The 26,323-nt window shown below is 35.8% G+C and overlaps 2 protein-coding genes across 3 annotated transcripts in view; one reads left to right on the top strand and one right to left on the bottom strand.

Moving 5' to 3' along the window:
* Positions 1–11,901, bottom strand: part of LOC117337491 (carbonic anhydrase 2-like) — a 60,229-nt gene extending 48,328 nt beyond the window's left edge. Inside the window, exon 1 of the mRNA XM_033898494.1 lies at positions 11,847–11,901. The gene's annotated coding sequence lies outside the window, so the exon portion shown is untranslated. The remainder of the gene's footprint in view (positions 1–11,846) is intronic.
* A 7,511-nt stretch (positions 11,902–19,412) lies between these two features.
* On the top strand, positions 19,413–25,884 carry LOC117337214 (heat shock 70 kDa protein 12B-like). 2 transcript variants are annotated; one of them, XM_033898071.1, is made up of 5 exons: positions 19,413–19,506; positions 21,896–22,204; positions 22,453–22,671; positions 23,160–23,313; positions 23,727–25,884. In XM_033898071.1, exons 2-5 carry the CDS (start codon positions 21,899–21,901, stop codon positions 24,782–24,784), a joined length of 1,737 nt encoding a protein of 578 aa, XP_033753962.1. In that variant the 5' UTR covers positions 19,413–19,506; positions 21,896–21,898; the 3' UTR covers positions 24,785–25,884. The 2 variants fall into 2 exon arrangements, with proteins under 2 accessions (XP_033753962.1, XP_033753963.1); XM_033898072.1 differs by having other exon boundaries at positions 19,425–19,506; positions 21,855–22,204.
* The last annotated feature ends 439 nt before the right edge of the window (positions 25,885–26,323 follow it).

Genomic DNA, 26,323 nt, shown 5'->3' with positions numbered 1-26,323 from the left:
GGATGTCGCTGTCAAAATTGTACAAATTTGTCGTATACAAATTCTTTTTTTAAAGTTGCTGTACACGGCACACATACAATTATTTTGACTTAATCACTGTTATATCGTCATGCAGTCTTTATTAAGTTACTGCCCCTTCAACAACCAACACTAGCTTGATAGTTAAAAAGAATTTTCAACTTAAATTTTGTTATTTGAGTCTTCCATATGTATTCCGACTACAAAGTAAGCGATATGTATTTAGGATTAATTGTCAATTTTGTTGCATGCATGGACTGATGAAGGGAAGTGAACCTCGTGCAAATGGTACATGAACTGTTGCATGGACTGATGAAGGGAAGTGAACCTCGTGCAAATGGCACATGAACTCAGTTCATGTGCCATTTGCACGAGGTTCACTTCCCTTCATCAGTCCATGCAAGTGAGTTCATGTGCCATTTGCACGAGGTTCACTTCCCTTCATCAGTCCATGCATGCAACAAAATTGACAATTAATCCTAAATGGACTGATGAAGGGAAGTGAACCTCGTGCAAATGGCACATGAACTCACTTGCATGGACTGATGAAGGGAAGTGAACCTCGTGCAAATGGCACATGAACTGAGTTCATGTGCCATTTGCACGAGGTTCACTTCCCTTCATCAGTCCATGCAACAGTTCATGTACCATTTGCACGAGGTTCACTTCCCTTCATCAGTCCATGCAAGCAACAAAATTGACAATCAATCCTTATATTTACGTTAACCAAATTAAAAACTTCGCCACCAGATTGCAAAATTCGGTCACAACGGTGTGACGTAAGTATGTCATTTTGTAACATTGTTATACTTATCGTACATGTGTGCACAGCAGTGGAACAGCAGACAGTCAGCTATTCTCGTCGCCAAGGCAACACAAAATATAGTCCCATACACGTTTTGATTATTACAATGTTGATACACATAATTACGACATTTTCAAGGTAAAATATTCATTTATAACAAATATTTATGATATTGTATAATAAAAACTTAGCAATACCCATATAAATACGAATTTAAAGTGCAGTGTTGACAGTATAGTATGTGTGTGATTTGGTCACTCGAGACACAGAGACTCGGTTAAAAAAAAAAGCACAAGGTTAACGTGACGACAGCTGTTCAGTGAAATATCACAACATTAAAAAAAACAGAGTTTATATACTCTCTAAAGCCTTGAAAAAAAATGGATTTTGTAAGGTTTTATAATTTGAATGAATGTTGGATTTTTAGTCTTTCGATTATTTATAGATGTCATATGTTACTCAAAATTTAACGCCGAACCCCTCCGACCGTATGTGATGCAGTCTAATAGCCGGGTACAATGTGAATTTTAGTCGCAGGTTAGCTGATGATGTACATTGTGCTCTTGCTCTTGCTCTTGAAATATTGGATTTCATTGTCGTACTGGCGTTTTGGGATGTAAATTCTGATAATAGTAAGTAAAGAAACATTGATTTGAAAATCGCGGTATTCGACAGCTGGAAACTTGTGTCCTCCATATGTTTAGATTGAATCAAATTATGACAATAATGTGTCCCTGTGCTCGATATAGCATACTGCTGCTACAGTCTGTTTGTGTTGTTAAATAGTGTTAAAATTGAGGTTTATTTTCTGTGACCACTAAAATGGTATCAAGCATGGCATTCGAGATACAGCTAACGTTAGACCTACTGCGCTACGTAGATCATGAGCTCGGTGCTATCGGGAGTGTCAGTGTTCTTCCAGATCCTGTTTTCTAAACTGTCTGCATTATACTGGCATTTTTATAAGCACATAAAGCGGCTATTCCACTTGTGTTTATATACGTTTATAACAATGTTACAAATTCACAAAATGAAAGTGCATTCAAGTCTGAGGCGGTACAGAACTCGATCGCCATTGTAAACTCAGTGAATGTATTCACACGCCGGCAAGAAAGTGATTCGTCTCTCAGAACAGAAGCACGCGACCCAAAATCTTCAACGGGAAATGAGTTTATTATGTTCATTGAGGCGGAGCGAAGTGAAAATGTAAATATTCCAGGATGGTTATACCTGTTTTGTAAGACACTGGTTGGCCTTGTTTATGACGGCGGTGACGTACAATTTATACAGGGTGGTTATACCTGTTTTGTAAGACACTGGTTGGCCTTGTTTATGACGGCCGGTGACGTCATTTATACCAGGTGGTTATACCTGTTTTGTAAGACACTGGTTGGCCTTGTTTATGACGGCGGTGACGTACAATTTATACAGGGTGGTTATACCTGTTTTGTAAGACACTGGTTGGCCTTGTTTATGACGGCGGTGACGTCATTTATACAGGGTGGTTATACCTGTTTTGTAAGACACTGGTTGGCCTTTGTTTATGACGGCGGTGACGTCATGTATACCAGGTGGTTATACCTGTTTTGTAAGACACTGGTTGGCCTTGTTTATGACGGCGGTGACGTCATTTATACCAGGTGGTTATACCTGTTTTACACTGGTTGGCCTTGTTTATGACGGCCGGTGTCGTCGATGAAGCAGGAGACGTTTACCTTCCGGACCACCTGGTCGTATCCCCCTGTCCCATTCCCAGAGTCTCGATACTAATACATGTATACGGTTTGTTCGTATTTTGCCTCGTTTTATCGATCTTGAGTTAGAATCGCAGCTTTATTTGCATGTCGGCTTCCATGTTGGTCTGTTTATCTGGTATTCCGGCATTGCGTATTACATGTTTAAGTACACAACAGACCTATAACAATGAAATATCTCAGATTAATGACCGAGTGTTTTAGTATCTGGGAGTGGTGTTAAAGGTTAGATATAACAAACTACTAGATTAACGGACAAATCCCGGGAACATTATAAGTGTGTGTGGAAGTTAGAATTAAAGTTTCATTAGTTTGTCGTACACTGTAATATTCACGAGTGTCTGCTACTGGAGTAAAAATCTACTTTACTCTACATAAATCATATAATTAACCCAAATCATGGAGTCTGCATCTCCCCGTCTCTAAACACAACAGGCTTAATTTGTGATTTATAACGATAGGAAAAAAGAGGACACAAAATAACAATGTTAATTAAATACAAATATCGGTGTATTGAAAAAAAAAAACTGTCTGACTGTCGGTACCCAATGATCTCATATTAAATATCATAGTTTGAGAAAAAACGGCACTGCCCGACTGTCGGTACAAAACGATTTGGGAAAAAATGTTATATTATTGTTAAAGAACTATTCGACTGTCGGTACAGAACGATCTGAGAACGAATGTCAAAAGTATTGGAATAGAAACGTGTGAGAACACCCGTAGGAGTACGGGTACAGGAGGTTAGGGGCAAATATCTGGATAGAAATGTCCGAGTATCGGTATAAAATAACTGGGGATTAAGGTTTTGAGAACAGTCAACTGTGATGGAAGAACTGGAATGTAGATTTATTTATTACCATTTATCCATATCGTGTAGAGTTTATATCTTTGAAATTGACGTGTTCTGAAAGTTGAATAAGTCACAGTTAACATATGCACCTATAAGTTTGCACCGAATGTAACCAGCATGCAATACGTAATATTCCCGTAAATATTTAAATGTGACGTATAAAGTCATTTATCCTGCAACTGCCACCGCATTGTCGGAATACACCCACCGTATATATTTTTGCTGTATACGGCAGTGACGGAAAACAGCTGTATTTTGGAATCTTAGCACGTGCGTCAGTTCGACTGACCTACTTCAAAGTGAAACTACGTTTAAAAGGCTAACATATTTTTGTCTTTTTTGACACCGTTTCACTTACAAATGATTATTTTTGATGATTATTTTAATGACTGTTGCAGGATAAATAGAATACATGGTCAGTGTCTTAAAATATAAGCTGTATTTTTGGCTCGGGACAGAAAGACAAAAGTGGCTCGCCAAGGCTCGCCCACTTGTTGTCTTTCTTTACCCTCGCCAAAATACAGCTTATATTTTAAGACACTGACCATGTATTCTCTATCTCCATGACGTCATCCATTGTAAGAACATGATCCCGGAAAATTGTATTCAGGCTTACCCAGTATACACTTCAATGAATCATCGGTGCAATAATCATTTTAATATGCCAGTGTGATGATGGATAACCTATGAACATCCCCTGTAAAGGGCTACGATTTCAAATAAGTATTGATGATATAACTATCGTTAAACATGTAGGACCAATGAGGCGTGATGATATCAGGGCTAGGCTAAGACCGATATTGATACTTTTAAAATTAACTTTATTCCATTACACAACATCTGTATACGACCTTTTCACATTGAATCTTAATTAGAGGACAAATAGGTAATCCAGACGGCGTCCTTTGCCGTTTCTATCCTTGGGTGTTTAGCAGCCGAGCTGTCATCGGTATGCACGACGTTGATGAATGGGTTGCAAGACACATGTTCTCATTAATTTGTGACAATCGCTGGGATAATATTCGAACTGTTTATTTCAAAACCCCTAAGTATGATCTCTGATCATAAGTTGCCTTTTATTTTGATAATTTTGTGTATGACTTTCATGTGTTCTGAATCTTCTGCGCACTTGAAGAATAAAATAAAACTTCTTCCAGAAAGCCAATATAAAATGCACAATGAGCTCTCTCTAGTTAATTTCATACGCGTTCTCGTCGTCAGCAAATTACTTATTTGCAGCGAAGAATAAAAAAGAGAATTTTAGCGAGAACACTTTGTCTTCGATTTTTAAAAATATATTCATCATCCCTACTGGAACAACAGCTTAACGAACAATAAAACCAAATGTTCATGATAATTGAATGTCTCAAGTACAAGAATGAGTAAATAAAGTAAAACTCAACAGCACTGCCAAATATTTGTATTCGTATACCCTATAGAAAAGCACTGAAAACCATTCTTCCAAAGTAACTGTTATTTTCTATAACTGTGGCCATGAGGAAAATGCAGTGTACTCACACCAACTGACACAGATAAACTTTAATAAGGGGCTACTGTACAAACATTGGGAATGAATATAATTTATTCTCTAGTCCAGTGTTTCGATTTATGATAAAATGACACTTATGCATTATGGCAGGCTACATACAAGGACACCAAACCCAATATCGACGAAGGAAATATCAAAGAAGCTTTAAATAACTTAAATAACATAATATCGGCAATAAAACTGTCTCTACAACGACATTTCACCTGCAATCCGGCGTGGGAACATGTTCACTTTGATGAGATTTTCAGTTTTATGTAAAATGCATTGACACAGCAAGATTTATGTACGACTTGCAGATTTAACTTTCGGGCTCTGCAGTTGTATTGAGTATTTACCAATAAATATGCATATCCTTCTGTAATAGATCAAGGTTACAAGCAGTCTGATATATCACAGCTGTGAGCATTATTACCTGGCGTCTATGTCACCTCACTGTACACCATCATTTCCCCAATATACTCATCAATTTTGGACTTTAGTAAGGCGCATATATATAGGGCTTTGAAGCCAGAACTGATGTTGGACAAAGTCATGGTCTATATGATTATATATTTGTTTGTACATTTCCGGTGTGTGTCAGTCACATAACCTTACTAACGAAAACATAGTTTCGTTTACAAGTTTACATCAAATTGACGCGTAGGAATACAAGCCGGACCGATGCACACATGCGCAATTAGTATGAATGCGCAATGACTATTTTCGTTGCTGTTTTGACTTTTTTCCAATAAAATCGAATAAAAAAGATGTTACTGTGGAATCGTCAAGAGATGAATATCTGAGGGCATTGTAACAGCAATGGAAGTTTTCAAATATATTTGTTTATTCCAATATAGATACAGTAGAGTCATAATTAATTAGACTGCACCATACAGCTATTTCATTCTTCATGTTCTTTATGGACTCGGCAGTTATGCTAAGGGCGTTAACTGTTGATACATAGGAGTTAACTAAAAAGTCAAAATTGGCTTTCATGAGGAGGTACAAAAGACCCAAAATTCATAATTTTCATAATTGACAAGATTGGATTCAAAAAAACTTTAAGTACATGAAGATTGTGTATGCTCTGCTGAATCGTGTCACACTATTCAAATAAATTAAATAACAAAACAAAACAAAAAACGGAAAACCTCGTGGACTTCGAGGTTAGAACCAAATACAGATGGCCCAATGCACTTGTCCAATAGGATATCGGATTAGACTACAATCAAACCCTAGGTACAGATTGTTTACTTACAATATCATGTCTATACAATGAAGACGGCACATACCAGTGTCCGCTATCTATAACAAGATAATTATAGATATAATTGTGTACATGTGTATATATCATCCTGATATCAAGTCGTATGAGCTGTAGAGAACAGATTACATGTAAAGATACTGTACACGTCCTCGAAATACCGGTAAGTTGATTGATCACACCCCAAGTAAAGTTATTTTATCTGGGAAATGTTTCAAGATACTGATTGCAGAAGTCTTAATACACCATCATTAGTTATTCGATTCTTCAAAATAACACACACATATATATATAGAGAGAGAATTTAATTTACTGTATTGTCTGTGGTACTTGTCGCGAATATTATATCGGACAAACGGGAAATGCTCTGTCGGAAAGAATCCGCGTTCACAGACAACAAATACGTACGCCCGAAACACGTAAAATTCCGCTAAGTGAACATCTGGATATTTGTGGAAAAGGATTATTCCGTGTTTATCCATTTCACAAGATGCCCGAGTGTAATGCTACAAAGCGAATATGCAAGGAAGAAATGTTTGTTAAACTTTTCAAACCGGCACTCAATGGTTAAAAATTGGTGTCGTCACACTTTAAAATACAGTAACGTAATTATTACCTCCCCATTATGTTATTGATTGTATTACGTCATAATGTTGTTACTAAGCATTAAAAAGTAATCGCCTGAAGATAGCCGATACACGTTAGCGATATTCAACCGGAATTGTCTTGTTGTGTCATTTATGTACTTCAAACCTCAATTACACAAAACACAAAACATCCGATTGCTGAAAACATGAGATTAACAGGTGATGACTTAAACTGTTTGATGATTACACTTAACACTTAAAAGTAGGAACATGTAGTGACATTTGTAAAACCTCGTTAAAAAATTATAAAAACTCTTTTAACATAAATGTGTAACTCATTTACACAGGGGATTCTGTTACGTTAGCCACAACATAGGTATAGTAATTATTACAATTGACATTCAGTATACATATTAAATCGTTACTCGATAAACGTTAACATTGTATAAGGTAACCTAGGTATACATATTATTCAATGATGCCACTGTCATACACACAATCTGTTACATTTTTGAAGAATTCCAGAACAGCTACATTGTATATTGGTATTTTGATCGTCATTCTCAAACACCTTTATTCTATGATATTCACGTAGACTGTACAGACCATCCTGTATTAAACGAGTGAATATAATGATAACAAAGTAGTATACCCCGTTTGATTGGTAACTTCTCCTTTGAATAAATTTTATATGTGGCCATAAGGTTAGGGGTTTGGATGATATACGACGTAAAATAGAACTACCCCCCTCCCCCAAAAAAGGCGTTAAGCAGACCCACACACGTGACAGGTACCTTAAATAACAGAGTATATAAAGTTTATTTCTATTGTCTGTTGTACGTATTGTGTATTACATTGCCAACACGAGTTAGTGACGGCACACGGTGTCATTTCGCACATGTTACTAAGTACTATCGGTATTTGTATTTCGTTTGATAGAATTGTCCTAGACGCCAGGTAGTAAGAAAATAAATCAATATCACTTGTCCTCAACAGATGTTTACCAAGATTATTTTAATAAAAAGAAAAATCAAGCATAATATATTTGAAAATATCCTGTTACATCAAAGGGAAAACAGCGGCAAACCCTGAATGGGGTTTAATAACAGTTATATAGAATAGGTGTGGAATAGATTGGTTGTTATATCAAAGGAAGAGGATTGAGGAATTCATTTTCTTTTCAAAATTTCTTTGTAAATTGCTCCGTCCTTGATATCTGAGTTTCATTATATTGTCAGCTTTTGAATCTGTATTATATTGATTATCAATGTGTCTAATACACAAGAGTTCGATGGGTGAAGGGGCATTTTTAACCATCCAACAATTGAGTATACATTGTGTGGTGTTAATTCTATTGATTTATACTATCCATATTGAGTTTTCTACCATAAACAAATAACGTCTTGTATTCCAAAGGTCGATTTTACTTTACTGATATTTACCTATGTTCAGTCCGGTATGAAATCGTGTCATTACTTAATGTACTTACGTGGGAGAAGAGAAGAATGTGTTTTGTATAAAACCTTGGTGGATATCGATTGGTAGGTAACTTGAGTATAATTTGTTCAGTAATATTTTAATTATGTATTACTCTACAAGGTCAGAGTTTCTGTACAGAATGTTGTGCTTTATTCTTTGAGCCCTTATTGGCGTATCACTGTGCTGATATTTTAATTGCCCAATTTTCAGATCGATTTGCTCCAGACAAACACATGTCACGTGCAGACAACAGGTACTCAAACACAGTGGGTATAAATAGTATGGAATGAAATACAGACTGAGTAAAGTGTAACAGCAAAACGGGGACAAGTTCTGTTTGTGTTGTCAACTTAAATAAATGATAAGATATTCGAGTCTCATTTATCGCTTTATTACAAGCGTCTCAGTGCGGTTCACAAATAGGTATCCCTCATGATCATGCAGCATTTTGACACCAGGAAGCATATTTCTCAACTTCCTGTCATACAGACTGATGTTTAGGATACGCCTACATTTTTTTACAGCTGAAAATGGAGTACATGACATATTTGTTTAAGGTTACAAGGCCATGATGGCACCAAACTCGCAAGCATCCCATTTTACTACCACTGACTGGAATCCAACTACCGACCCTTGGATGTCCAACACAATGCTACTACTAACCGTGACTCATGAACATGCCAAATCGAACTTATAAAGATGGTTAGGTCCAGTAAATATTGATAGTCCCCCTTGACAAGTGCACTTCTAATTTACAAACATTGGTATTCCCATCAATGCAAGTGTAAAGCTCCAACAATAATTCATAGTCACAACAAAACAGGTTTAATATAATCAAACAGGTAAATTCACAGTTTGAAGTTTAATAGAGTAAAAGATAAAAAAAAAAAAAAAAAGCCAAGAAAGGCACCTATGAAGGTAAAGGGTAGAGAATTTGCAAAGCTTAGTGTCAATCTATAAAGACTAATGAACATGTATTATTTTATGTCCGAATGAGCAAAATATCCATTCTGTTTTTAATTAATTGACAAATCTAATAAATGTTTTGAACATTTAGAATTAAAATATAAATTGGCTATCTGTGACATGAAGTTGGACTATTGAGTGCCTGACAGCCGTAGTAGATGGTATGCAGCGCCGTACAAATAATACGTCGTTCGACAGGCTGGTGGTGTAAGTTTCATGACTAACACATTGATCACATTGATGCACGTGTAACATGTCGTGTATAACATTTGGAAAGATTTTGTACTGGCTTTATCCATATTAAGTCAATTAAAATATCGACTTCCTATTAGGTAACGAACAAGGTATGCCGTAATATGATTAATGACTGTCCGGTCTGATGGATGCCTTTAACTTTCAATTCCAATGACATGCAGCTCAAAGAGTTAACAATGATATCTTCACTAAATAGGAGACGTACTTTTCACATTGACAGACAAAACACAGATAATCATTGTCGCTTACAGCTATAATTGGTACAGAAGGTTGTTGCACAAAATTCACACAGCAGCTCTATATCTCGCCAGCAAAATCTTACATACCCTGTATCTTACTCTTATGTCGCAAAACATTGATGAAATAACTCATTTTAAGTTGACTCTGAAATAATATTTATATAAAAGTTGACATCAATTATGCTCCCTTTATTTGAATCCAAAAAAAATCACAATTTATTTACATTGAAGCCGGATTGTGGTGAATGTTTACACATGTGTGACAGTTGTTTACTAACAAACATAAACGAATGTAATTCATTATAAACTAAGGTCTAACAACGACACTGTTTGTTATACAGAAACCTCTTCAAATTTATCTTTATGGTACTTTAATAGTGTCATATTAACGACAAAGAACTTTTTTTTCTTCTATTATTACTTTGACGCATTTGTGACGTTGGCCACATTACTATCCGGTTGCTCCATTTGACCATATTCAAACATGTACCGCTGCCAACAATGACTAGAAGTTATAATTGCATGTATTCAAAATTGATGCCATTAAATACATACCGTCAAGTATTAAATATTGAATTGAGGTAAATACATATCACTTATTCATTTATTTGTCTGGGGCCGCGAAGCTCAGCCGTGGTTCGACGCTTCTTACCCGTGTCGGTTTGTGTTTCTCTGGAAGCTGAGAAATGGGCAGGTCTGTGCTGTTGTGGTTTTGTCCATGGGCAAGACACTTTAACCTAATTGCTCAGGATGCCATGCGACAGACCTCCATTGTGCTGTTCAGTGAGGTAGTCACCAACTACTATAAAACACTGCCTCAAAATGACGCTGGCTGTTTACGGGACGACAAACCAAGCAAACAAGCAAACAAAATATTCAATAATGAATACAGGAAAATAATACCAAGTATCCAATATTGAATTGATGTAAATACATGTCACGTTTCAATATCCAATATTGAATGAAGATAAATACATGTCACGTTTTCAACATCAATGTTTTTTTACGAAAATGCTATTGCCCATATGATAATTATATCAAGTCCAGGAATATAACCCTAACTAGTTTCAACAGTAGGAAAGCCTGTTTTTGTAATCAACTACCCTACCAACAAACGACAGCATGAGGTTTGGGAACTAATTACTTCGGCATGATAGAGAGGGTTCCCTCAGAGTTCAGACTGTTGCACTTGCTATGTTTAATCCCGCTGGAGACTCCAGACATAATTGTTTAAAATAATTCAGATGAATGCACTGTCATTGCCGCACTGTTCGTTCCCGATAATTTAACTGTTTTTTGTGTGCGTTATTATCTTTTTAATACAGTTTCACTGTTAACTTTGTTTTGTATATTTGGCTCATCTCTTTTTACGCCATTGATATGAAGATTGTATTATTCATTTGTGTTGTATTGAGGGACTCGTCTGGTATAATTATGTGATAGCATGACAGCATTTCTATTAGACTGCAAGTACACGAATGCAATGAACAGCTCTATGATACAAGCAACCAGCGGATGTGTTTAACACATGTAACGCTATATGCTCTAACTAGTTTGCTAGATATATTTAATATTTGATTGCATGTACAAGTCCTCCATCAGAAATAAAACAGATTTCAGCTAACCGGCAAACTCTACAGAAGTCATTACCATCGATTGTAACTTTGATGTATTATGGACGTTTTCAATATTTTGATCAGCCGTATTTTGAGCTGATTTGCTACATGATTACATATATTTCTACTAAAACGATCATACATTGGAAATGGAACTGGAATTTCGCAAACGTCAGCAGTCTCGTATCCGTTAAGATGTTACAGAACCTCAACGTTCCAGTCTCCTTTTCAAGGTATTTTTTTATATTTCGAGGTACAATGTCATATCTTTTTATTGTACTAAGCAACAACATTGATTTGAAGTGAATAATTCAATTAAAATGTAAATTCATAGAACAATGATAAACGTTAACATTTAGCAAAAACGATAAGGGTGTTAAAATGAAGAAGAAAAAGGAACAATTAAATGAACGATTTGAAATATGAATTAAAATGATAATGGGTGCACATGTGTTGTAATGTAACAATGATAAAGTACTTACGAACAGGTTACTCTTGGCAGCAGCTCAGTGTGAAGGCGATACACCTCTGACAAGTTGGATGTGGCAGCGACGCTATTGATCTTGGGTAGGCAGTGACGTCACACCTCTATTATACACCTGTATTATACGTTAGGTAAAATTTACTGTAACATCATCTGTTGTTTTCACAAAATGCAATTGTAATTCGTTCAAACTAGTCCATTAAATTTAAATCTACCCACTATACTATACAATGTAACTGATCTTCCCACTATAATATACAATGTAACTGATCTACCCACTGTAGTATACAATGTAACTGATATACCCACTGTAGTATACAATGTAACTGATCTACCCAATGAAGTATACAATGTAACTGATCTACCCACTGTAGTATACAATGTAACTGATCTCCCCACTGTAGTATACAATGTAACTGATCTTTCCACTGTAGTATACAATGTAACTGATCTTACCACTGTAGTATACAATGTAACTGATCTACCCACTGTAGTATAAAATGTAACTGATCTCCCCACTGTAGTATACAATGAAACTGATATACCCACTGTAGTATACAATATAACTGATCTACCCACTGTAGTTTACAATGTAACTGATCTTACCACTGTAGTATACAATGTAACTAATCTCCCCACTGTAGTATACAATGTAACTGATATAGCTTCTGTAGTATACAATGTAACTGATCTTCCGACTATACTATACAATATAACTGATCTACCCACTGTAGTATACAATGTGATTAATATACCCCCTGTAGTATACAATGTAACTGATCTACCTACTGTAGTATACAATGTAACTAATCTTCCCACTGTAGTATACAATGTAACCGATATAGCTTCTGTAGTATACAATGTAACTGATCTTACCACTGTAGTATACAATGTAAATTATCTACCCATTGTAGTATACAATGTAACTGATCTTTCCACTGTAATATATAGTGTTACTGATCTACCCACTGTAGATACCATGTAACTGATCTTTCCACTGTAGTATATAGTGTAACTGATGTACCCCTTAGGGAACATCGATAAAACCAGTATCTTGGGTTCCGAAATGGAAAACGTCTTCGGTTTCATCGATGACACCTGTCATGCCAACCCAGGTCAAAGCCACAAAGTCATGTCTTACTTAATGTTTTTTTTTTTTTTCTTTTTCTTTTTCATACAAAACTGGTGTCATTGAATAGCATATCAGAACAGCTAACAGAGGGCTTCAATTTTGCCTAGGTATTTTAATATGTTATGTTTACATAAAACAAAACTTAATTGTTCATGTCGATTGGATAAACCTTGTAAAACTCTTCAACATCAGCTACTTACCTCAATCTTTATTAACATAACCAGAAGGGACAGGTTACAACTAAGTTGTATGATAAACGTGATGATTTTATTTTCAAAATTGTTTATTATCCATTTCTGAACAGCAGCATATCTCAATTTTTTGTGACATATATGATATATACTAAACAAATTCGAAATATTCTTTTTCCTTATGCGATATGAGGTCAGACATGTTTGAGTCTTGTTGATATGCCTAGTGGATCCATTGTCACCACATTAATTCTCATTTTAGATAGTTATTCGACCTAGATTTGTATAACTGGTGTCGTCGTGACCTAGATCTGTATAGCTGGTGTCGTCGTGACCTAGATTTGTATGGCTGGTGTCGTAGACGAATCAGAAAAAGCTTACTCTTCCATAACACAATTAATTAATTCTGATTATGTCAATTACCCAAGACAATATTTATAGCTATCTATGATATATTTACCGAACAATTAATTTACACCAGTAGTCATACGTGTTCCAGTCTTCTTTTGTCAAAGCCTTCCTAAATAACAACAGCAGCACATCATTTGTCACCAACAATTCCATACATTAATCACGTGAACCTTAAAGAGGCGAGGCAATCTTCCAAGGACCCACATTAGTCATTTGATAAATTCCACTAAATACAGAGCTCTCTTCCTGTATTTCTCGATGTCCCCGAAGCATTAGACAAAGCTGGCAAACACCCATGATTCTGCAAGGGAACAACGAATTAATAAAAATCATCGAGTTAGCTTGAGTCCAAGGTTTCGATATTATAAACATACATATTAGAAAAACCAGGGGATAAGCAGGGAACAGTGGTCAGCATTTGTTTTGATTTTAATTACGCACAAATTAACACACCAGTGCTCATATACAATGTAAATATACTTGGCCCAATTAATGAGAAACTAGTGTAGACTTGACCCATTAACTTGACCGTTGACCATCAAAATACAGGTATAGAACTTGACGTTAATATGAACTTTATCTGCTGCGGGCTTCATGAGATGTCTGGTACACAGGACTAGACTGGGCGCATGCACAGATGCATACACAAAGCAATTATTATACATTCACTTTACTAAGCGAGGTAAATAATGAGAAAAATACCGACGTAAAAACGAAACCGAACCCTAATCTGAAAATCGATAAAGTGAGGGAGAGCATAAGCCAAAAACTGAGTCGGCTCTATCGAATATAAATTCTTTCTTATTTTTGAAGTCAATTTTATTTTAACATTTAGAGAGAATTGTTTGTCTGGGAATGATTAATGATTAAGGCAGCTTAACGACCACTTTCGGGTTTTTTTAGCTGTTGTATATTGCTTAAAACGGATTTATATTTATGTATACCCGTTGAAAATAATTTGAAAGGTGTTTAATTTATTTTCGGTGAGAGTATTATGATGAGCTTTTCAGATGACTACTAGCATGTGCCTGCAAGCAACTATTTTATAGTGTTTTTGAGTGTCGCTATGAAAATTGCTGCAATATCCACATAAGAAAAAAACTAATCCAAATCAATATACACAGGTACAGGCTCTAATGGGAAATAAACAATTTAGGATATGATAAATATATAATGTAAGGAAAGACATAGCAATACAAACTAATACCGCACATATGCAAATAAATATAAAGGGTATCGAGAACTGATGCCAGGATGATGAAGAATATAATTTGCAATATGATAACCAGAGAGTTTAGTAAAACTGTGTTGTAAATGAACATTGTGGATTTTTGTTTCATTTCTCCCTTTTCACACTAGTTGAATGTTGGAAGGTGTTATATATTCAAAACACGCATATTCATACTGATCTTTTACTTTTGCAATGACTGTCATTTATCAATATATACCCTATTATCGGAGAGTTTTAAGTATGGTATATTTACATGGTATTTACTCGTTTAGTTATTTATCTGCCTAGCGTCATCAAACTGTCTACGCCATCTCAATAAGAACTGTAAGATAGAGTGGTCTATCTTGTCATGAATTTGTGTATCCTTGTTTTCCACATCGCTAGATACGTTTGTGCATCATCATTTATCTTAAACAAATGGATATGTTTAACACTGGTAATTTGGCTGAAACAACATTGAAATAAACTTTTTTGATGTCACATCAAAATGTAATTAGCATATCCTAGTATTAATTTTTGTCCCTTCTGACATGCATGTACTTGCAAAATTCCTAAATCCATTGATCCGTTATTTGTACGTAAACAAACACTGCATTATAATCCTTCTTCAAGTCTTTAAACACAACTGAGGTTGACAGATGATGTTAGCAAACCTTGAATATGTTGATGGTATAAAAACGAGCACCACGGACCCATGGCTAAGGAAGGTATTCTGTTGTCGTGTAAGCGAGTGTTTAATGAAGATATGGAATATTCTGTAGCTTAATAACAGCCATTTTTTAGAAACGCTTTATAAAAACTAAAACGCTATTTTATGTCTACCTATACTTAAATAACTTGAGCTAACATCAGTTTTGTCATTTAATGCTATAAAACTAGTATTAAACATAAGGTACTTTTACCTGTAAATATATAAGTATGATTATTTTAACTTTCAAGGGATTTTATCTACATACGAGAGATCACTTCTTAAAACGATACCGCTGATTGTGTGCCTTCATAGAGATGACTTATTACTTATCGAGAACTCTTTCTTGTTTGAAATGGGGGGGGGATCGCTGGTAGTGGAGTCACCAATGTCAGTACACCGTAGGGGGGATAACTCCTACAACGCCACGCTGCTCTACAAAATACCATACATTTATGTTTAATAAACCGAGTTTTGTTTAGGGATATATACTAGGTCTATGTACAGACATTCAGAATTAGTATTGCTATTGCATAAAGACGGGTACATTAATATTTATCTCGTAAGTACCATATAACTTATTTCGTTGATATAATATTGCTCGAAATTCATTTCGTTGTAAAATATATTCTCTCGTTATAACTATATACAATGTTTTTTGTGCATAATGATTATAACGAAAATTTACCTTTAGTAATAAGGAGATAAGCTGTCAGTGATAAGATTTCCATTAACATCTTATTAGAAAAAAATCCAAAATGACACCTTCGCTTCATGTTTTTCCCCGATACTGTCGATATATAACAAAGACAACAGTTTCTGTGGGATTTTGGTTTGTTTGGTTTGTTTTTGTTTAAGGTCCTATCAACAGCCAGGTTCATTTAAGTACGTGCCAGGTTTTGGAGGTGGAGGAAAGCCGGAGTACCCGGAGAAAAACCACCGGCCTACGGTCAGTACCTGGCAACTGCCCCACGTAGGTTTCGAACTCGCAACCCAGAACCCTGTCGGATATGGTACTAGTATATAACATAATGAGTATATATCATTACATGTGATATTTAGTGGTATCCACTCACGGAAGTGTATAAGTAAAACATTCTCTGACATTCTGTAGGATATTTGGTTTTCACATCCATGAAATCTCACTCGTCAATTGTATGTTAAACCTTCAAATCACCTCCGCCAAGGTCTCCGTTGTTTATAAACAAGTAACTCAAGTCAGTGATTTGCATTTCAGAAATGGATACCGAATTTACGCTTGAATGATTGACCTAAGCTTTTAAAAAATGACAAAGTAATTTTTCTGTTGAATGTTCATGAAATGAGACTATTCTCCACCTTTTCCCGACAATATTCCCAGAAAAATATTTGTTTTATCAAATATAGTTAAATGAAGTATATTTAAATTCCACAAATCATTGTCTAAAGGGCAAAATATAATGAGGGCATAATCAAGTACAAACTGAGATGACGGTTGAAATGTGTCTGGTATACAATTTTCTGTCTTAAATCCGGGAATATTTCTTAATTTCTCATTCATATAAAATTTACTGTAACCCATGGTACTTCAGCGGTTATATAATTTTAGCACTGAATCATAATTGGGCTAAAGAAAGTTTCAGTATATTGTTATCTATGACAAATAGTATGGGTACACCAATTCATCATCCCACGAATTCAGTGAGCGCTAAAATTAAAGTGATCCAAAATCAATAAGTTCTGCGTTTGTTGCGACCCCATATTATATATATTGATATAATGCTGATTAAAACGTCAAAAATAAATATTTATGAATGATAGTTTGTCGTATTATTTATTTCGGGGTCAAAGTGTGTATACATTGATACCATTAGTATGTTCTGAGTTACACACAATCGTGGTCACTAGGTCGACTATTTCAGTTTGTCAAAGGCCATCTTATAGCAAAGTCAGTGATATCAGTATTATTTTAAAGCATATATTAGGTCAATTTTGGTTTTATCATGGCTAACCATGGGCCATGCTATTGACATGTAATTTGCTGTTTGTACATTTCAATAAAATATGCGAAAATGCATGTTTCGGGGATTGGGGCAGAAAGAACTCATTTGTATCACATATATCGGCCAAAATAACCATTTGCCACCATTTGCATTTGAAGGTCAAAACGAAATAAGTGATTATACGAACGTTAAGTCAAATCCGGTCAAATAAATCGCCATAGATGGTGCCATAGACACTTGTGAGCATAACAGTATTGATAGTTTTGGGGTTTGATCATCTGTGTGACTAGTAATTATTCCCTGCCACATCTTACCAGAAAGTTACTGTACGGAAGAAACTCATTTCATCTACAGCAACGTACCTCTATTGGTGATTTTGAGAAACTACGCGTCCAGACAAACATTTTGGTATATTACATGACTACTTTTGCAATTAAAAACAAGACCTGTCATGCAAAACATGAAATAACTATATAAAAGCAGTACATTTCACCAAACTGATACTAATATATTTTAACATGGGTCAAACCTAGAACCCATTTTCCTTTACAAATGGTGCTGAATGTTTATGTATCTCTTTCGTGGTCTTCTACAGAATTACAAATCCAGAAAGATGGCCATTAAGCTCGGAATCCATCCTCTCCTTCTTAGGTCGAATTGCGTTCATGGCTCAAAAGGTCCTGTTTTTGCTGTGATTGCATCAAAAGTCTCCCTGCACTTTTAGTAAACGAAAAATGATATTATTAAGATACTTACCTGTGTATTTAGTATGACGGTAATGTCCATGATGTCGAACCTGTTGCTGAGTTATATACCCAAACATAGTACCACGGTAGTCAATAAACACCTAAGAGAGAATACCAACAGACGCATTTACACAGAGACCTTTGAAAGGGAACAAGGAGACTGAGACCAAGTGTTCCGGCAGGGTAAGCGTTTTCTGCCTCAAAATTATGTTATAAAGTGATTTAAACTCAAATCAGCTAATACGGTTAGATACGGCCAGCGTATGTGTTGGTTTGTAATAAAATCATATTAGATAAAGATATGTCATGTCATGACAGGTAAATACGTTTGTTTTTTGTTGGGGTTTTTTTGTAGACTTAAACTACGGAAAGTATGCGACTTTTTTTTCTGAAATTGCAATCTACAATGTTATTGATTAAACTATCCCATTTGAAAGGAATATGGTGCAACCTCTGGTATCTAGTTTAATGTGGCACACCTTCTTGGACCAAATCGGTATTTACTGGTATTTAAGTAACTAGAAGTACACCATAACAATAAAACTTGTTCAAGTATGAAGTTATATGCATTTTTGCTTGATGTCAAAAAAAGGTCTTTACACGCTCAATATTTGTCACACATGAAAAGTAATTTGAATCATTAGTACTTATTACATTTGTCCAATTATTTGGTTTTGGTATTATCGTGTAACTTTATGGGGTTTGATTTATCCCAAGAGAAATTTTACCAAAACCATTCCATCCTATGTCATCCAAAGGATGATATATGAAATTCCATACCAAGGTATTTGCAAAGAAAATATTCTGTGTATATTCTATGCTGCTTAATACCTTAAAAGTGGGGTATCTTCAGTTAAAAATCATTAATGCAAACCTTAAAATACTGCAATTTGAAAAAAAAAAGTGTTTATTATCAAGTATCAAGTCAGTGCATACGAAAACTGAAAAACAGTCCTCCTACATTGAGTTAAAGTTCGACGTAAAAGTTATGTGGTAGGTGATATTAAAACCACAGTTAGATTACAAGCCACTAAAGTTGTATATACGTCAGTAGTAATGAATATGTTCTATTTTTATAATCTTTATAAATCGCATCAAATAAAATGGATATGTATTGAAATTACATGGTAACTCATCCGTGACAAAACTGTTTCCTCGAATAGATTATCTTTACTTCCTGGAATATACCCTGATGGTGGTCTTTGTAAACACACTACGCAGATACACTTCCTAGTTGAGGGACAGCGGTGTGAAGAGGAAAACGCCGCCATATATCGGTAACCTACATCTTGATTCATATTTCAAATGACAAATACACACTTAACACAATTGATATACAATTGTACTCTTTGGTTTATTGTGCATACAGAACTTATCAATATGAACATTATTGATAATATTTTATCAAACTTTAATCAGAAACCAGTCTCTATATTACGCATACCTGAACCGAAAGTACCTCCTGCCGTTCTACAATACTACATGGATATACACAAGATTTTGTTCATGTAATCAATAAGTAATCATTAATGATAGTTGTTTTTTCAAATATAAGATGTTAATGTGAGTTGCGTATGTATGACTTTATTTTACGAGTATGGTATTTGTATCGTAACCGAAACGTCCTTGACGCTGTGACCTATTTACTGTCTGTCTCGGTATGGTCCCTTTTTCAGTGTTAGCTAACTGCCACAGTACACCTGTACAAAATTGCGTAATTAAAACAGATTTTTTTAATCTATTTCTTTCTTATAGTTATGCTCCTACACAACAAATTAAGTTTAATACTAAGTAAGTGTTTGTGAACGATAGAAAGCGGTACAAAAATTCAGAAATCGCTTTCAGCAGCTTAACATACTGTAGTTATAGTTAAAATGAATGATTAGAAAACGATTTAATAATTCATCATTAATGTTAACTTCATTTGCAATAATCACACACAATATATAAATGCAATTGCACTTAAATGTCTTGATTAAAAATTACAATTTTCGTGATGTTATTATTAAGCTGATTAATCTATATGACAAAACGGCCAATACCTTGGTCTTACGTAGTGGTAATCGACACCTGTGTCTAAGTGTTGTATGCATGGTTAGCTTCTTTAAAGTTTGTTTGTGTGTGTACAGCCATGATCACATTATGATGACACTGCCTTCGTCGAATGTTCAATATAGTCATTCGAATATGAAAATGTTAAAAGGAATGCTGCGATGATGAGTCCATGATGCATCCAAACTTTTAAAAAGTATGGCTACGGAAAAGACAATATAGTAATTTGTGTAACCCCTGACAAACAAATAAGGTTTCACAGATATCCACTTATCATAAGCTTTAAAAGTCATCATAAACTACTATTCGAATTATATAAGTCAAGCCAGGAAAACAATTTACCTTGATCTTTGATTACAACAAAGCTAATTTGTCATTTAATCATGGAGCAATGTTGATTCAGTATCTAACCAAAGTATGTAAGATATTTTACATGTTTATAAGACATATTACATGTTTATAAGCTTTCTACATGGTATATAAGAAAAGTTTCAGAGATATCTGATGACAAAAAACGAGATTCTCGCGAGATCGACAAAGAAAATATTTTGGGTTTTTTTAATGACTCCTCACATTTTGGTAAGACGAAGCACTTACAGGAAAGGTTAATTATACGGGATCGATCGGGTTATATGTATAGTCGGGCCTTTAACAACTGTTGGTTATTTTTTCGTTTTTATTAAATGGGTATTTTTTTTTTTTAGAAATATATGTAATAATAATAATAATAATAAATGGGTATATTAATAAAAAAAAAGTTCTCCTTAGTTCATGGAGGGAAAAGTAAAGGAACAGAACCGGACATATGATATATTTGATTGTACCAAACCGTTATCATGTTGTACAACCATAGGATTGGTATGGGTTACGTCTGTTTCTCAATTCCCCTGTGCTATAAAATATGAAATGAAACCATTATCATATCCGCATACGATTCTTAATGATTTCACTTTTTTCATCTACGGTAAAATCTTCAATGAATGAGAATGTGTGTTTCATACGCGGTGTTAAACAAAATACTCTATTATAATATAGTCTAAATGTAACATCGCCGACAGCGTATACACCAATAATCAGCAAAATGCTGAAAATGGCGCCTGATTATGGAAATATATCTAATTAACACCAACAAATGCAAAATAGATAAACAGATAAAAAAATAAATAGACTTATATAACAGGCACAAGAAATAATCTTTTATAACACCAAAAACTACCAACCAAATATTGAGACAGATCACGATAACATTTCTTCTGAATGCAATTAATATATATGATATCTCATTTCATTTTCTTATATTTTTTATATCTCATATACTTTATGAGATATCTTACCTCAGGTAATATATCGGATATTTTATAAAATATCTCATAAAGTGTATAATTTGTCTAATATGATTAAGTTGACTACTGGATCATCGCTCCATGAATAAATGATAACTTGGCTTACCGTAGCTGTTACTGCCCAGCATACGCTTTTCCTTCCGAACACCTTATCTTTAATCCCCTTTTTCTTTATTAGCGTTAGTTACGTGTACCTGGACCTCGTGTCTTTGCTCTTGATTATTTTATAGCCCTCGTTTGGCGATTTGGGAATTGTTGTTTTACTTGCCAGACGATGGACTCTAAAACACTCCTGGTGGCTGCGATAGACTTCGGGACGACCTTCTCTGGTTACGCCTTCTCTACCACAGCTGATTATAAGGACAATCCTTTGAGGATCCACTCAAACCAGGCATGGGTGGCTGGTGGTGCATCCCTATTGTCCCTCAAAACCCCAACATGTCTTCTTCTAGACAAGCATGAAAATCTGGTGTCATTCGGATACGAGGCTGAAAATACTTACTCCGACATCACCCTAGAAGGCAAAGAAGCTGACTTTTATTACTTCCAGCGATTCAAGATGAAACTTTATGAAAACTCTGTAAGTTACGAATCTTAATTTTGCATTAAAATATGATTTTACCTACTATTGTATATTCAGGTTAATATATAGACAAATACATATACACGGAAATTTTATGATTACTGCTCATTGTACACCCTTCTTTATTCAGCCAAATAAGTGACATTAAAGTTAACGTACTTGGATTCGAAATTATGATGGAGCCATCACCCACTATAAAATATCCATCAAATATTCAAAGACCAATCAATATATAATTGTTTTAGGAGTTGTCAAAGACTACCGTTGTTGAAGACGTCACCGGGAAAACCTTGAATGCGTTGGACGTGTTTGCCAAGTCTATCAGTGCCCTGAAGACCCACCTGATGGGGACTCTGAAAAACATGGGTACCAGTATCACTCCAATCGAGATCAAGTGGGTGCTTACCGTGCCTGCCATCTGGTCCGACACTGCAAAACAGTTCATGCGCTCAGCGGCGGTACAGGTAAGGATGGAAAACAGATAATTCATATACACAAGCTACTCAATCATTATCAATTGATAAAAGGGACGAGACTTAGAGTAATGCATGCATGTATAAAGATGACATCGAAGAAATCTGTTTTAGATGTTACTCGGAAGAAAAACAGGAAAAGGTTCCGGTGCAATTTTGAAGTAATCTTGTTATCCTGATGTAACGTCTTTTCATCGCTAAAGTCTGTTATAAGGTACAGAAACACGCGGTATTGATTCTACATGGCCTTTACATATCACAACAATTATACATCATTATCAAATTTGATTCTTCTGAACAGAAACAACAAGGTCCATGCAGGTGTAGAGAACCCTATTGGCGCTTGATAATTATAGTAATTATATATGCCTATCGGTTTCCCTCTACGATGACAATGGTCCTTGTTGACTTATCAATATAATACGCATATAAAGCAACTGTAAGACTTACACTGTATCCCAATTGTCTTCCCACGTCAGGCCGGAATTCCCGGAAAGCAGTTGAAAATTGCGTTAGAACCAGAAGCAGCCTCCCTGTACTGTCAACACCTTCCACTCGACAAGTTGACCGGATCTGAGCCTGGCTTCTCCGTCACCAAGACGGGCACCAAGTATATGGTGATCGATCTTGGAGGTAATCTCATTGCCATAAATGTTGTAGTGTCGACTTGAAAAAGGTGAAGTACAAGAAAAACCTACCTTCTTGAGGGTATGTCATTGTTTTCCGTTTTGCGGGGATTCGTGATTCAGGATCAAATTGTTGAATTCCGCTATTTTTTTTTCCAATGACACAAACATTTTGGTTTCCTCACTGTTCTCGTAGGGCGGCAATTAAAATACCATATTTTGTACCTGTATCTGATTAAATCCTGGTTCAAATAATAATAGAGATAACTCCGAGAGTGAAATTCTGTCAAAATTAAACTGGTGTTGTACAAAACCTGATGCCTACAATGTGTGGCTTTACGGCAACATTTGATAGGCATTTTGTTGTGATAACTTAATGACAGGTGTACTATACCTTTTTTTGTCTTTTGTATTCCTCAGGAGGAACTGCTGACATCACTGTACACGAGAAGCTGGATGGAGGTAAACTGAAGGAGCTCTACAAAGCCAGTGGGGGATCATGTGGTGGTACCGCAGTCGACAGCAAATTTGTCCACTCAGCGTTCATCCAGGTGGTAGGAACACCTGTAATGACTGAGCTAGCGGAACGATTCCCAGGTAGTTACCTGGACCTGTACAGGGAATTTGAGACCGTCAAGAGAACCGTTACTCCGGAAAAAGAGGGAAAGGTCAACATGACAATCCCAATTGTAGGCATCAATACTATAATGGCGGAGGAAGGGGAGACTTTCAAGGATGCACTTGCGGACAGTACGGTGGCAGGGAAGATATCACTTCTGGGTGACAAACTCAGGATCGACGCGGAAATGGTGAAAGAAGTGTTCTTCGGCGAGGTCATCAAAGATATAGTCAAGCATCTGAAAGACATCCTCGGAAGACCGGAAACTAATGGAGTTTCCATATTACTGCTTGTTGGTGGATTCTCGGATTCACCAATGGTACAAGCGGCCATCAGGAAGGCGTTTCCAGACAAGCGAGTCATCATTCCAAGTGAAGCTGGCTTGTCTGTGTTGAAAGGTGCGGTGATTTACGGGCACAAACCGGACACAATCGATTCGAGAATTGTAAGATACACCTATGGGGTACGCATTGTGCCAGATTTCAATACAATGAAACACAGGAATGACAAGAAATGTCAGATTTCTGGTAAAGACAGATGTCTTGATGTATTTTCCAGCTTTATGCAAGCAGGAACATCCGTCCCCGTTCATCACCAAAAACTCTGCTCCTACTCAACAACAACTCCGTGCCAAGAGAGCATGATGCTGAAAATATACCAGTCAACAGAAGAATCACCGGAATACACAGATGACGACTGTTGTAAGCTGCTTGGTGAAATGGAAATTAAAGTGCCTAATCCATCAAATGAAGATAGAGATTTGCTTGTGGTTTATGACTTTGGCGATACAGAGCTTACAGTTACCGCCGTGGAGACGGAGTCAAAGACACCATGCGTAGCTGATTTCAAACTTCTGTGACTCTGGTTAGACAATCAATCTCCCATTAAAGCATAGAAACGTCTGCGGTACGTTATCCAATGTTAGTGCTGAGTTTATACATTGAGTAGTATTGATACGTTTTCTTTAACTTGTAGTGTTAGGTACACTTTTATCATAGAAACTGTAATCATTTTGCTAAAAATGGTCGAAATTTTAAGATGTTAAGCCGTTACATATGAACTTGTGTAAATCTCTCTTACTGCTTCAGACTTGCTATTGAAGTTCATCGCCAGACAGATATAGCACACCAGTATGAACTATTTCAATCTAAATCATCCAGAAAGCTGAAATGAATTGTTTACATGTTTGTTGTATTGAATGTTAATTTAGGATTGAAATGAACCTAATTATTGAATACGTCAGAGACATACGTAAATGTCTCAATTTTATTTAATCATAGAATAAGCATAGAAAGCACCCCGTACATCGACATCTTGTACCAACCATCATATATATAAAATGAAAATACCCATTTGTAGTTTTGCGTCGTTTTGCTTACATCTTACAAAATTAAACACGATAAAAAATCTATCAAAACTATGTATATAACATGTACGCACGTGAATATGTTACCTAGGATACCCATTGTTATTAGTTTAACCGACACGTCCTTGACTCCGAGACCTTTCTGTCTCAAAATGTAGCAGGTTCAATGATATAATCTAACCTGTCTATAAAGACCACACAATGGAACCCATAAGAATGGCCTTTATACAGAGATTCATAATTGTTTATAATGTATCGAAAGGTGACCGTATAGCGATGGGTATGGGAAAGAACATCTTCGCTAGCCAAGGCTTCTGATTACGTTTCACTCCACGAAACGTAATCAGAAGCCTTGGCTAGCAAAGATGGGGAAAGAAGGGAGAATCTAGAGTGAAACAAGGGAAGTAACTCTGATAGATCAGAATGCGGACTTATGGCGGTCTCAGATATTGCCGTACTATGGTGTACATAGCGGAGGTAAATTGAGATTCTCTCTGGTGTTGTTTTGACAATGCGATGAAGTTGAATTTTGTATAAAATGTAAATGAACATGTAAATTAAATTCTGATGTTGGATTTTGCGATTCTCCTTTACATAACTTTACAATCTTATTTGTTTACTGTGAATAAATCAGGGGCCGCGGTGGCCGAGTGGTTAAGGTGTTCCGACACTTTAACACTAGCCCTCCACCTCTGGGTTGCGTGTTCGAAACCTACGTGGGGCAGTTGCCAGGTACTGACCGTAGGCCGGGGGTTTTTCTCCGGGTACTCTGGCTTTCCTCCACCTCCAAAACCTGGCACGTCCTTAAATGACCCTGGCTGTTAATAGGACGTTAAACAAAAACAAACCAAACCAAAGTGAATAAATCAGAGAATTAACCCCTATTACAGAAAGAACAATAAATGGATCTAGGGTGGTATATATATACCAGGATAAACAGAACAAAGACATCAGATATACATGAAGTTGAAATTCTACAAAATGTGTGAATGTAAGAAAAACAAACAAGGGATATATAAACTAACTATTAGT

Source organism: Pecten maximus, chromosome 11 (genome assembly GCF_902652985.1).
Source record: "Pecten maximus chromosome 11, xPecMax1.1, whole genome shotgun sequence".
NCBI classification, from domain to species: domain Eukaryota; kingdom Metazoa; phylum Mollusca; class Bivalvia; order Pectinida; family Pectinidae; genus Pecten; species Pecten maximus.
The sequence above is the reverse complement of the archived record's forward strand: the minus strand, read 5'-3'. Positions and strand labels throughout refer to the sequence as shown.

Excerpts from the sequence above, each read along its gene's own strand:
- LOC117337214 (XM_033898071.1), top strand. The coding sequence starts at position 21,899 with ATGGACTCTAAAACACTCCTGGTGGCTGCGATAGACTTCGGGACGACC. Across the intron at positions 22,205-22,452 it reads TGAAACTTTATGAAAACTCT|GAGTTGTCAAAGACTACCGT; the intron begins GTAAGTTACGAA and ends TAATTGTTTTAG. Across the intron at positions 23,314-23,726 it reads TATGGTGATCGATCTTGGAG|GAGGAACTGCTGACATCACT; the intron begins GTAATCTCATTG and ends TGTATTCCTCAG.